Below are 12,682 nucleotides of genomic sequence, written 5' to 3'. Positions count from 1 at the left end.
TGTGAACTTATAAAAGCCTCTGGTTTTGAGTTGAAAGAGACACATGTACCCCGATGTTCATCGCAGCACTGTTTACAATAGCCAGGAGATGGAAGCAACCTAGATGTCCATTGGCAGATGAATGGATAAAGAAGTTTGGTACATATACACAATGGACTAATTACTCAGCTATTAAAAAGAATGTATTTGAATCAGTTCTAATGAGGTGGATGAAACTGGAGCCTATTATACAGAGTGAAGTAAGTCAGAAAGAAAAACACCAATACAGTATATTAACACATATATTTGGAATTTAGAAAGATGATAACAATGACCCTATATGTGAGAGCAGAAGAGACACAGATGTAAAGAACAGATTTTTGGACTCTGTGGGAGAAGGCAAGGGTGGGATGATTTGAGAGAATAGAATTGAAACATTTATATTATCATATGTGAAAAAGATCGCCAGTCCAGGTTCGATGCATGAGACAGGGTGCTCAGGGCTGGTGCACTGGGATGACCCTGAGGGATGGGATAGGGAGGGAGGTGGGAGGGGGGTTCAGGATGGGGAACACATGTACACCCGTGGCTGATTCATGTCAATGTATGGCAAAAACCACTACAATATTATAAAGTAATTAGCCTCCAATTAAAACAGATAAATTAATTTTTTTTAAAGCCTCTGGCTTTTTAGGCAAAATGGTTATACCATCCTTACTTGGGTATGTTTCAGTTCAGTTCAGTTCAGTCGCTCAGTTGTGTCCGACTCTATGCAGCCCCATGAATTGCAGCACGCCAGGCCTCCCTGTCCATCACCAACTCCCGGAGTTCACTCAGACTCACGTCCATTGAGTCAGTGATGCCATCCAGCCATCTCATCCTCTGTCGTCCCCTTCTCCTCCTGCCCCCAATCCCTCCCAGCATCAGAGTCTTTTCCAATGAGTCTGTTTTAGTAGATGGGAAATATTTGGGTTGTAACAGGTTTATTCTCTGCTCCAGGCTTTGTAAGAACTCCACAATTCAATTTCTGACAATTCACAACATCTCAGTAGTATGTTAAATAGGAAGAAGATAACTATTTTTGTAGGTCAAGAACAAGAAACAGTTTTACATATTGTTCAAGCAAATACATACATCGTAGTCTACACATTACATTTTTCCATCCCCCACTATCATGTAAACTCCATCAGAAAGGGGGCTTTGTGTCCTTTGTTCACTGCTGTACCCACAGTTCCTAGAGCAGTACCTGGGAACATAGTAAGTATTCAGCAAAAACATATTGCATGAATCAATGACTAAGTGAATATTGAAAGCTTCCTTTATAATATTTGTGGGGGGTATAGAATTATCAGGGGTATATTGGTTTGCTAGGAGAAGGCAATGGCACCCCACTCCAGTACTCTTGCCTTGAAAATCCCATGGACAAAGGAGCCTGGTAGGCTGTAGTCGATGGGGTCGCTAAGAGTCGGACACGACTGAGCGACTTCACTTTCACTTTTCACTCTCATGGACTGGAGAAGGAAATGGCAACCCACTCCAGTGTTCTTGCCTGGAGAATCCCAGGGATGGGGGAGCCTGGTGGGCTGCCGTCTACGGGGTCGCACAGAGTCGGACACGACTGATGTGACTTAGCAGCAGCAGCAGCAGGGCTGCTACCCTAACGAGTATGTGCGTGCTAAGCTGCTTCAGTCATGTCTGACTCTTTGAGACCCTATGGACTGTAGCCCTCCAGGCGCCTCTGTGCATGGGACTCTCCAGGCAAGAATACTGGAGTGGGTTGCCATTTCCTTCTCCAGGGGATCTTCCCAACCCAGATCGAACCTATGTCTCTTACTGTCTCCGGCATTAGCAGGTGGATTGTTTACCACTACTGCCGCTTGGAAAGCCCCATGGAGTAGCTTAAGTAGAAATTTATTTTGTCACAATTCTGAGAGCTAGCATCGAAGATCAGGGTGTTTCCCGGAATTATGTGACAGTCCAGTGGTTAGGACTCTGTGCTTCCATTGTAGGGATTATGGGTTCAATCCCTGGTCGGAGAAACAAATCCCACATGCCTCAAGGTGCAGCCGATAACAAACAAAAACACCATCAAGATATTTACAGGGTTCATTTCTTCTGAGACCTCTCTTCTTGGCTTCTAGATAGCTATCTTCTCCCTGTGTCTTCACATGGTCTTCCTTCTGTGTTTGTGTCCGAATTTCCTCCTTTTATAAGGAGATCATTCGTGGAGAAGGCAATGGCACCCCACTCCAGTACTCTTGCCTGGAAAATCCCATGGATGGAGGAGCCTGGTAGGCTGCAGTCCATGGGGTCGCTAAGAGTCGGGCACTACTGAGCGACTTCACTTTCATTTTTCACTTTCATGCATTGGAGAAGGAAATGGCAACCCACTACAGTATTCTTGCCTGGAGGATCCCAGGAAAGGAGGAGCCTAGTGGGCTGACATCTATGGGGTCGCACAGAGTTGGACACGACTGAAGCGACTTAGCAGCAGCAGCAGTAGCACCCTGATGCCTTCATTTTAACTTAAATCCCTCTTTAAAACTATGTTCAACTACAGTACCGTTCTGAGGTACTGGGCTTTAGGGCTTCAACATATGAATATGGGGGTCAGGACACAATTCAGCCCATAACAAGAGATCAATCCATTTCATAGACCTTTAATAATAAAATACTGTTTTTTTTCTTATAATAAAGGTTATATAAAATGATTTAAAAGTTCAAACAGTACAGAAATGAATAAAGACAAAGTACCTAGTAGTTGTGTTTGGGGTTAAGATTTGAGTAAGGTTTTGTCAAGATAGTTGTTGCCTTTGGTTCTGGGAAATAAAATGTAATTATTTTACATTTTAGCTTTTTGACAAACCACTTCTATGTGGCTGTATCAAAACAGGTGAGTCAGAATGGTCAAGTCAAAGAGACTGTGTAGAAACAGCCAGTTTCATCTGCTAATTAAGAGAATGTGGAATAGGGAAATAAGGTAAACTCTGGATAGTAGTTATTTAAGGAGGTGAAATGTAATCATCGAGGAGTGAACAGGAAACCTCAACAGTATTGGTAATCTTTATTTCTTAAGATGCATGTTGGAGGCACAGCTATTACATGATTTTTATGCCTTGTAATAATAATCAATGATAATCATTGTAATGATAATCTGCAAAAAATTTCACAGATTCTTGGACTTTCAATACATCAAGTTTGATTTCTTTACTTTGTGATTTTATAGTAACTTTCCTGTGAAAATGATTATTCATAATATTGAAAGTACTCAGAAAAATGTTTTCATGTTTCTTTGAACTTTTTCAATGGGCAAACTAAATATTTGTTGAAATCTTTATAAGAAAATATTTTCATAATAGCTAATAAAAATGTATTAGCTCACATATGATTTAGGGAGTTTATTTTCTTCCCTTAGATTTTTATATTGTTCTTCAACATATTGATTATTTCACATTTAATATTTTGCATTTGTGATTACTGATTTTAACCTTAAATATTTGAATATATTTTTAATACAACTCTAATATACTAATGGTAAAATATCTGGATGTTATAAATAGTACTGAGTAGACATGTTTATGGTTTAACATTAACAATGGAAACGTTATGTCTAACAGAAAAAAAGTTTGAATGGAATGAGCGCAGAAAGCCACCTGTGCCATTGAGGACTGACCATCCAGTCATGGGAATACAGAGTGAAAAAAATTTTATAAATACAAATGCAGCTGATGTCATTATGGGAGTGGCTAAAAAGCCTAAACCAATTTATGTTGACAAAAGAACTGGAGACAAGCATGACCTTGAAACTTCAGGACTGGTTCCAAAGTACATCAATAAAAAGGTAGCCTTATGATAGATTAATAAAATCTGATATGTATAAAATAGATAACTAATGAGAACCTACTGTATAGCACAGAGAACTTGACTTGATGCTCTGTGGTGACCTAATGGGAAGGAAATCCCCAAAAGAGGGGATATATGTAAACACATAGCTGATTCACTTTGCTATAAGACAGAAACACAACATTGCAAGCAACTATACTCCAATAAAAATTTGTTTTAAAATTAAGTAGTATTGTGGATATCAGCACAGTATTATAAAGCAATTACCTTCTAATAAAAAATTATAAAAATAATAGAGAAAGAAAATAGAATTTTTAAAAGAAATTCAAGGTGAAGATTTGGCATAGATTGATCTATCACTCAACTAGCTAGTTAGCTCTTAATAGTAAGCTTTTAGCAAGCTGACAGCTAATGTACACGAAAAACAATGAACAAATTCACTAAACTTGGTTATTTATAAGATAATTATCATTTGTTTATATCTTTACTTGTCACATATCCCTATCAATTAAGATGGCAATTTCATGTATATACTTTACTGACTTTGTCTACAGAGACCCAGACTCAGCATTTCACATAGTGTTGCCTATAATTTAAAGTATTAGCAGTATTTCAAGATGATAATGCTTCTTCACATTAAAAACCTCTTCAAAGTTATGGTTCAGTAATTTCACCTTTTTCTCCTATTACTGCAATAGTTCATCTTAGCTTCCAAAAGAGAAGATCTTTCATAGGATGACCAGCTGTCCAGTTGCCCGGGACTAAGTTTTCCCCAACATGCAGGGCTTTCAGTGCTAAAATCAGAATGGGGAAAATTTTCAAGTAATAAAGTGTTATATAATTGACTACTGTAATTTTCAAAAAGACCTGATATTCAAATTATTCATAAAGATTCTATTATTACTAACGGTGCTTTCTGACAAACTCATGGTTACCAGTGGGAAGTGGAAAAGTAGAGGGGATTAAGAGGTACAAATTAGTATGGATAAAATAAATAAGCTACTAGGATATATTAAACAAGTAAGCTACAAGGGAAATATAGCCAACATTTTTAAACAGCTTTAAATGGTATATATAGTCTATAATTTATAAAAATTTTGAACCATTATGTTGTACACCTAAAACTGATAATACTATTGTAAATCACCTTTACTTCAATTAAAAAACAGTGCTCTCACTGAACAAATTCTCTAGATTGTCAATGCTCATTCCCCTGAAGTCTGCATTTGGTCCAAATCTAGTATGGTGAAAGTACAGAGAATTTGGAATGAACAACAACATGTAGTTTAGTAAAGGAAAACTACAGTTGTTTTCCTTAATTTCAGTTCTTAGTATATTTAAGAATTAGATCAGATCAGATCAGTCGCTCAGTCGTGTCCGACTCTTTGCAACCCCGTGAATCGAAGCACTCTGGGCCTCCCTGTCCATCACCAACTCCCGGAGTTCACCCAGACTCACATCCATCGAGTCAGTGATGCCATCCAGCCATCTCATCCTCTGTCGTCCCCTTCTCCTTCTGCCCCCAATCCCTCCCAGCATCAGAGTCTTTTCCAATGAGTCAACTCTTCACATGAGGTGGCCTAAGTACTGGAGTTTCAGCTTTAGCATCATTCCTTCCAAAGAAATCCCAGGACTGATCTCCTTCAGAATGGACTGGTTGGATCTCCTTGCAGTCCAAGGGACTCTCAAGAGTCTTCTCCAATACCACAGTTCAAAAGCATCAATTCTCCGGTGCTCAGCCTTCTTCACAGTCCAACTCTCACATCCATACATGACCACAGGAAAAACCATAGCCTTGACTAGACGAACCTTTGTTGGCAAAGTAATGTCTCTGCTTTTGAATATGCTATCTAGGTTGGTCATAACTTTCCTTCCAAGGAGTAAGCGTCTTTTAATTTCATGGCTGCAGTCACCATCTGTAGTGATTTTGGAGCCCATCTCTAAAAGATACTCATTTTTGGTGAGGTGGAATTGTCACTAGAAGCACAGTCATTATTGTAAATCTGGAAGGAATAACCTTTCAGAATATTCTAGGATTTAGTTATTAGTTTACGTTATCTTGGGCGTCCGTGGTGGCTCAGCTGATAAAAAATCTGCCCACAATATGGGAGACCTGGATTCGATCCCTGGGTTAGGAAGATCCCCTGGAGGATGGCAAGGCAACTCACTCCAGTATTCCTGCCTGGGAAATCCCATGGACTGTATAGTCCATGGGGTCGCAAAGAGTCGGACACAACTGAGTAGCTTTCACTTTCACTTTACATTATCTTTGTAACAGAATGAGAGAAATGAAGAGGAAAACAACTTTAGAACTGTCCATCCTATCAGTGTAGTGTAAATAATTCACAGTACTATTTCAGTTTGAATATATTCACTTGTGTATGGTTTGGAGTAAAACAGACCTTGAAAGTACTGAACAATAGTCTTTTCAGGACCTTCATTTCTATCTGAAAAGGTGCTTATCAGATAAGCATATGATTTCATTGCTGAAAATTATAGAAGCATGGGTTTAGCTGTTTAAATGTAGAAGTTTAAAGCTTAAAAAGCTTATGAAAAGAACCTTACATGAAACCTATTTTACTTTGCATGTTTATCAAACACAAAAATGCTGGAAACACACATAGTATGAGTACAAAATTCTAAAGAATAGTAATGCATAATAATGATCGTGCTCAGTCACTCAGTCGTGTCTGAGTCTTTGTGACTCCATGGACTGTAGCCTGCCAGGGCTACAGAATCCCCTCTGTCCATGGGGTTCTCCAGGGAAGAATGCTGGAGTAGGTTGCCATTTCTTTTTCCAGTACATAATATAATGTGTGCGTGCTCAGTTGCTTCAGTAGTGTCTGACTCTTTGTGACCTTGTGGACTATAACCCACCAGCCTCCTCTCTGTCCATGGGATACTTCAGGCAAGAATACTGGAGTGGGTTGCCATGCCCTCCTTCAGGGGATCTTCCCAAGCCATGGATTGAACCCACATCTCCTGTGGCTCCAGCCTTGTAGGCAGATTCTTTACCTCTGAACCACTGGGGAAGCCTATGCTTAATAATAACTTGTGGCAAAAAAGAAAGGAAGAGGAAAAAAGAAATTGTAATAGTGATGGTTGAGGGGCTTGCATTAAGGTCATCCGGTGATCCACCATGATGAATCCAATGCCTGTTAACAATCAAAACAGGATCCTCAAGGCCATTGTTAGAGAAAAACTACTTAGTCCCTGAAAAACCCCTGATGCTCAGTTGGCTAAGACACCTCAGTAGGAGTCTGGGAGCTGGCAGCACACGCCAATGAAGATTTCAAGCTTCTCTTTGATACTTCCTCCTTCTATGGCCCCTGGAGGTTGCTCAGACTTCCTGTCCCATAGGGTGTTGAAAAGCAGAAATTTCATTCTCCTGGCTTTTTAAAACCATTTCCACCATCATTTCTCCACCATCTCACACACACACACACACAAAACACCCCTTCTCCTTTGACGATCATGCTGTGTGTCCCCCTCCTCATGGCTGCATTCTGTGTAAGCCGCCCACTTCGATACATTTTCTGCCTTGAACAGGAAATTGAGTCTCCATCACAGAGACAGAAAAATGCTAGGTTAGTCTACCTGAGCTTGTCTACCAAGCAATGCAGATTCTCTGCTCCAATGGCACCCCACTCCAGTACTCTTGCCTGGAAAATCCCATGGATGGAGGAGCCTGGAAGGCTGCAGTCCATGGGGTTGCTGAGGGTCAGACACGACTGAGCGACTTCACTTTCACTTTTCACTTTCATGCATTGGAGAAGGAAATGGCAACCCACTCCAGTGTTCTTGCCTGGAGAATCCCAGGGACCGGGGAGCCTGGTGGGCTGCCGTCTATGGGGTCGCACAGAGTCGGACATGACTGAAGTGACTTAGTAGTAGTAGTAGTAATACTCTTGGTGGCTAAGCAGTCAGAGCTCGGGAAGGACTAACTCAGCTTACTTTCCACTTACCAGAGTTAAGTTTTAAAATCTATTATTGTTAAGTGAGACAGTAGGTCCTTTTTAGGGTGATGCCATTTTTTAAAAATGAGCGAACCTCATGTTTTAGTTCCAAGTAAAGTATTGTGTACCCATTTGTGCCATGAGGGCAATTTGTGTTAGCACAGTGAAGCATGGATGTTGGCCTGAGTTATACAGAGATAATAGTAAGACAGCATTTCAAATTCTAACTCTGCCACTTACTTAACTCCATGATTTTTTTTAACAAGTTATTAGATTTATCACAGCATTGTGATGATTAAATGATATAAAATATATTAAGCACTTGACACAATACCTGGCACCTAGTAAAAATTCAATGATGAGTGGATATTATAATATATGCAATTATTAATATCAATAGTATGCATTAGCTCTCAGTGATCCAGCACATGAGAATATTTCAGATCACTGCAGCTTTTCCTCATCTGTGAGGCAGTTCTTTTTCTTAAACAGAATATGCCACATATAATTTCTTGTGATGACACAGAATCATCATTATGAACCTCACCAATTGTACTGAGCTGAAAAGAGGTGTTGCTCTCAGTGTTTCCTGAAGTGGACTGAACTGGTTACCATTGAACTAATTTACCCAGAGTACTAATAACTAAATGCTCAGAGTACTGAGCTCTTAGTGTTTATCTGTATAGTGCTTTGCAACTTTCCAGAGCACATTTATATTAATAGCTAAGGTTTCTATCCCTTGTTCAGTCAGGATTAGGTTGGGTTATGCTGTGGCTAACAACCCCCAAACTTAAGTAACTAAAAGTAACTTAAGTTTTAGTGCTTCCTTGTGCTGCATGTCCTTTTGAGGGTTGCTGGGAGCTCTACTTCCAGTCCTCATTCCAGGACCCAGCAACCCAAAGCATACCAGAGAGAAAAAGAACATCATACCAGAGAGAAAAAGAACATGGCAAGTCATCCATTAGTTCATAAGATTCAAAAAGGACAGAAGTTACTTGCACTCGCACGGGATAATGCTGGTCACATGGCTACATCTTACTTGAAAGGGGAGCAGGGAAGTATTGCCTCCAAGGAGAAGAACCAGGATATTTGTGCATAGTTTCAATGACTCATATCTCTCAACAGCTGCTTCCTCAGAGAGATCTTCCCTGACATTTTATCTCAATTAGTTCTCATGACTCTCTTTCTTCTTACTGTATTTATAAATGTTATTTTATAATCTCTTTTTGATGAGCTTTTCTCCCCACAGAAAACACATTCGGTGAGGACAGAAACTGCCTTTCTTATTCACTAGTGTAGCTGCCACCAAGTACATCCTCAAATAGTTTTTTTGGAGAATGAACAGGGGAGTAGTTCTGTGTCTCTGCACAGTGGTATCAACACATTCACTAACTTGAAAGAATCACAGCTGATTGCTTCACTGTCAGTCCTTATAAGCAGCCCAGGAGCCTAAAATTGTATTTTGTATTTCCAAAAACAACCTTAGGGGCCCAAGTCATTTTTTTTTTCTTAAAGCAGATGTGCCTAGTAGTTTTAAGAATCTGTTTTTACAATGCATTAGAAGCATTTATCTTCTTTAAAAAAAAAAAATTATGCAAAAGAGACCTCAAGATAAAAGCTACTAGTTCCCAATAGGAAAAACAAAAAAATCACTGACTTGTCAATTTGCAGTGTTTTGAGCAAAGGCTTTAAGTCTGTAACATCTCTTTTGCTCCTAATCTTTGCTTGGTATGTACACATATACAAGATAACTTTCAGGATTTTTTTTTTTCTGAAAAATCTTTGTAAGGATTATGGTGTCACACCTGAATATATATGTAAGCGAAACGAGGAAGTAAAGAAAGCCCAAGAAGAATATGATAACTATATCCAGGAAAACCTCAGGAAAGCAGCTATGAAAAGGCTATCTGATGAAGAAAGGGAAGCAGTTCTGCAGGTAAGCGTTCTGTAATTCATGTCTGTGTGGAATTCTTTGGAACATTTCTGAAAGGAGGGCCTAACATCAATGATCATTAAGGCCAGCACTTTGATTTTTGAAATCAGAATACTGTCTTTTGGTTACAGTGACAATTACATGCAGCAAAGCTGTTTCTTTGGGAAGAGCAAAATGTTGTAATATAAGGATTGTTGAATAATAATTCTTTTCTGACTGAGTGAGCTTCTGTTTTTTTCTGAGTAGTGTCATAAGAAAGTTCACTTTCTCCTTCAGTGAATATGCATCAGTTCAGTTCAGTTGCTCAGTTGTGTCTGACTCTTTGCAACCCCATGAATGGCAGCACGCCAGGCCTCCCTGTTCATCACCAACTCCCAGAGCTTGCTCAAACTCATGTCCATTGAGTGGATGATGCCCTCTAACCATCTCATCCTCTGTCATCCCTTTCTCCTCGTGTCCTCAATCTTTCCCAGCATCAGGGTCTTTTCCAATGAGTCAGCTCTTTGCATCAGGTGGCCAAAGTACTGAAGTTTCAGCTTCAACATCAGTCCTTCGAATGAACACCCAGGACCAATCTCCTTTAGGATGGACTGGTTGGATCTCCTTGCAGTCCAAGGGACTCTCAAGAGTCTTCTTCAACACCACAGTTCAAAAGCATCAATTCTTCGGTGCTCAGCTTTCTTTATAGTCCAACTGTTACATGAATATGCATAAATAAAGCAAAAAAGCATTTTTATTTCCATTCCCATGGCCCTGAATTTTTCAAAAATAATATTCATAAAATAGATATTTTTCACTAGGTGGAGCTCTAGAATAATTGAAACTGTCCTGTCCCTAGACCAACTTTTTTTTTCTTTCTTATAAGCAAATGTCTAGATTTTAAAATAACCAAGTGTTACGTTTTATCTATGATTTCTTTATTTTGACTAAAATAGACTTAAAGACACTTATGTTGGAGTTTTTAACGCAAGACTTTTATCTGAAGCATTTAAAATATTTGGGGGATATGAACACAGTTGCTCAATCATCTTTAGAGAGTATTTAGTAAGCATCTACTTATATTCTTCTAGAGTCATCCTGTCTCTTATAGAGGTAAAAATAGTACTTTATTCCTTGTTTTGTTACTGTGAAAACTTTCTACAAAACAATTTCTAGTGACCTTTTTAAAACAGAAAAAAATATATTTTTACATTAGTTTCTATCAAAAAATGTATTCATATGCTGTTATAAATTCTTAACATTTTATCTGTCATCATAATCATCAATAAACATTTATTTTTTATTTATTTATTTATTTATTTTTAAAAATATGGAATGCTTCACAAATCTGTGTGTCATCCTCGCACAGGGGCCATGCTAATCTTCTCTGTATCATTCCAGTTTTAGTATATGTGCTGCCGAATCGAGCACCAATGAACATTTATTAAAAACCTGTTCTGCATAGAGTATCCGGAGAGGGCAATGGCACCCCACTCCAGTGTTCTTGCCTGGAGAATCCCAGGGATGGAGGAGCCTGGTGGGCTGCTGTCTGTGGGGTTGCACAGAGTCGGACATGACTGAAGTGACTTAGCAGCAGCAGCAGCATAGAGTATCATGCTAAGCCCCAAGAGTCATAAGAAAATTTCTGCTCTGAATAATGTTGTGATTTAGTTGATGAGAGGTGCTCTGTATATGTGTACATACAGAGATATGTGTCTATGTATAGATCATGTTTTATAAGGTTCCCAGGCATGAACATCCACTTCGAGATGTAGGTAGGTCTTTAGCTGGGCCTTAAACTACAAAGTAAGAGAGTATCCCACTGGACAGGAGTGGCCTGCGGGCAGGAACCAAGTCTCTCTGTGGTCAGCAGTCTCTGCATTGTCTAACCTGGTGCCCGGTGTAAACCCGGATGATTAATAATAGTGCGCTGGAAAGAAGAAGGGAGGACAGGCAGGCAAGAAGGCTGGCAGACGTGGCTGCCTGTCACTTTCAGGAAGAGCTCTGCTCTTGGTTCCGTCCCTCCCTCTTACTCTCCTTTCTTCCCTCCTTCTTTCTGACTCTGCCATTCTTAAAACTTATGTGCTTTTGTGAAAGCCATTTTGTATCTAAATAATGCTGAAAGATAGGAAAAGAGAGGAAGAACTTCCCTGGGAAGGAAAAGGCTCTTTGCTCAGGCACCTCCATAGTAGATCAGCAAGCCTTGGCTTCCTAATGTGGTCATGCCGTTTCTTTGCATACACTCTGATGGACAGTAGCTGACCCCACCTTGGATGCCTTGTTAGCCTGAGTAATGTAGCTGCCATGGTAACAAAGCCACTGGCTCTGTTCCTAACAAGCCCTGAACACTGCTCCCTCCCTGGTTGAGCTGTGTGTCACTCTGTGACAATATGTTCACATGTCCCCGAGTAGGATTCATTCTGCTTGTTCTTTAGAATTACAGTCCCATTATCCAGGAAGGAATCATCTGGCCTAAAGATTCCAAACTTCTCATTTCCCAGGTGAGGATATAAAATGCAAATATATTAAATGGGCTCTTTTGTTCATCCATCCATCCATTCATCTCCTGAACATCTACCATGTTCCAGGCCTTCTACCCAGCCCAAAGGATACCATTATGAGCAAAATAAATGTGGTCCTTACTTTCAGGGAGCTTGGAGTTTGGCTTACATTTGCCCTGGTTCACACAATTAACAACTAGCTAAAGAGGGGCAGATTCCCTGGTGGCTCAGTGGTAAAGAATCCACCTGTCGGTGCAGGAGATGCAGGTTTGATCCCTCAGTCGGTAAGACACCCTGGAGGAGGAAATGGCAACCCACTCCAGAAATCTTGCCTGGAGAATCCCATGGACAGAGGAGCCTGACAGGCTACAGTCCGTGGGCTTACAAAGAGTCGGACAGGACTGAGCAACTAAACGACAGCAACAAAGAGGGACTAAAGGCACATCCACCAGTCCCCGGGGAGGTGTTTTCTCACCACATAGCACACACGC

The 12,682-nt window shown here is 40.1% G+C and overlaps 2 protein-coding genes and 1 non-coding gene across 5 annotated transcripts in view; 1 reads left to right on the top strand and 2 right to left on the bottom strand.

The window, feature by feature from the left end:
• The window catches only part of THNSL1 (threonine synthase like 1), a 144,214-nt gene that overhangs the window by 29,628 nt on the left and 101,904 nt on the right, over positions 1 to 12,682 (bottom strand). The window lies entirely within an intron of this gene.
• ENKUR (enkurin, TRPC channel interacting protein) overlaps positions 1 to 12,682 on the top strand; it is a 34,738-nt gene that overhangs the window by 14,882 nt on the left and 7,174 nt on the right. For all 3 annotated transcript variants that reach the window (XM_070800831.1, XM_019973047.2, XM_070800830.1), the window contains exons 3-4: positions 3,597 to 3,820; positions 9,568 to 9,714. In XM_070800831.1, coding sequence (XP_070656932.1) covers positions 3,597 to 3,820; positions 9,568 to 9,714 — 371 coding nt within the window. The remainder of the gene's footprint in view (positions 1 to 3,596; positions 3,821 to 9,567; positions 9,715 to 12,682) is intronic.
• Positions 11,015 to 11,121, bottom strand: LOC139186692 (U6 spliceosomal RNA). Its single transcript, XR_011570364.1, has one exon. It is a non-coding gene; the product is annotated as a U6 spliceosomal RNA (small nuclear RNA).

The sequence above is a fragment of the Bos indicus genome, chromosome 13 (assembly GCF_029378745.1).
Source record: "Bos indicus isolate NIAB-ARS_2022 breed Sahiwal x Tharparkar chromosome 13, NIAB-ARS_B.indTharparkar_mat_pri_1.0, whole genome shotgun sequence".
NCBI lineage: Eukaryota > Metazoa > Chordata > Mammalia > Artiodactyla > Bovidae > Bos > Bos indicus.
This window is presented reverse-complemented; position numbering and strand designations above follow the sequence as displayed.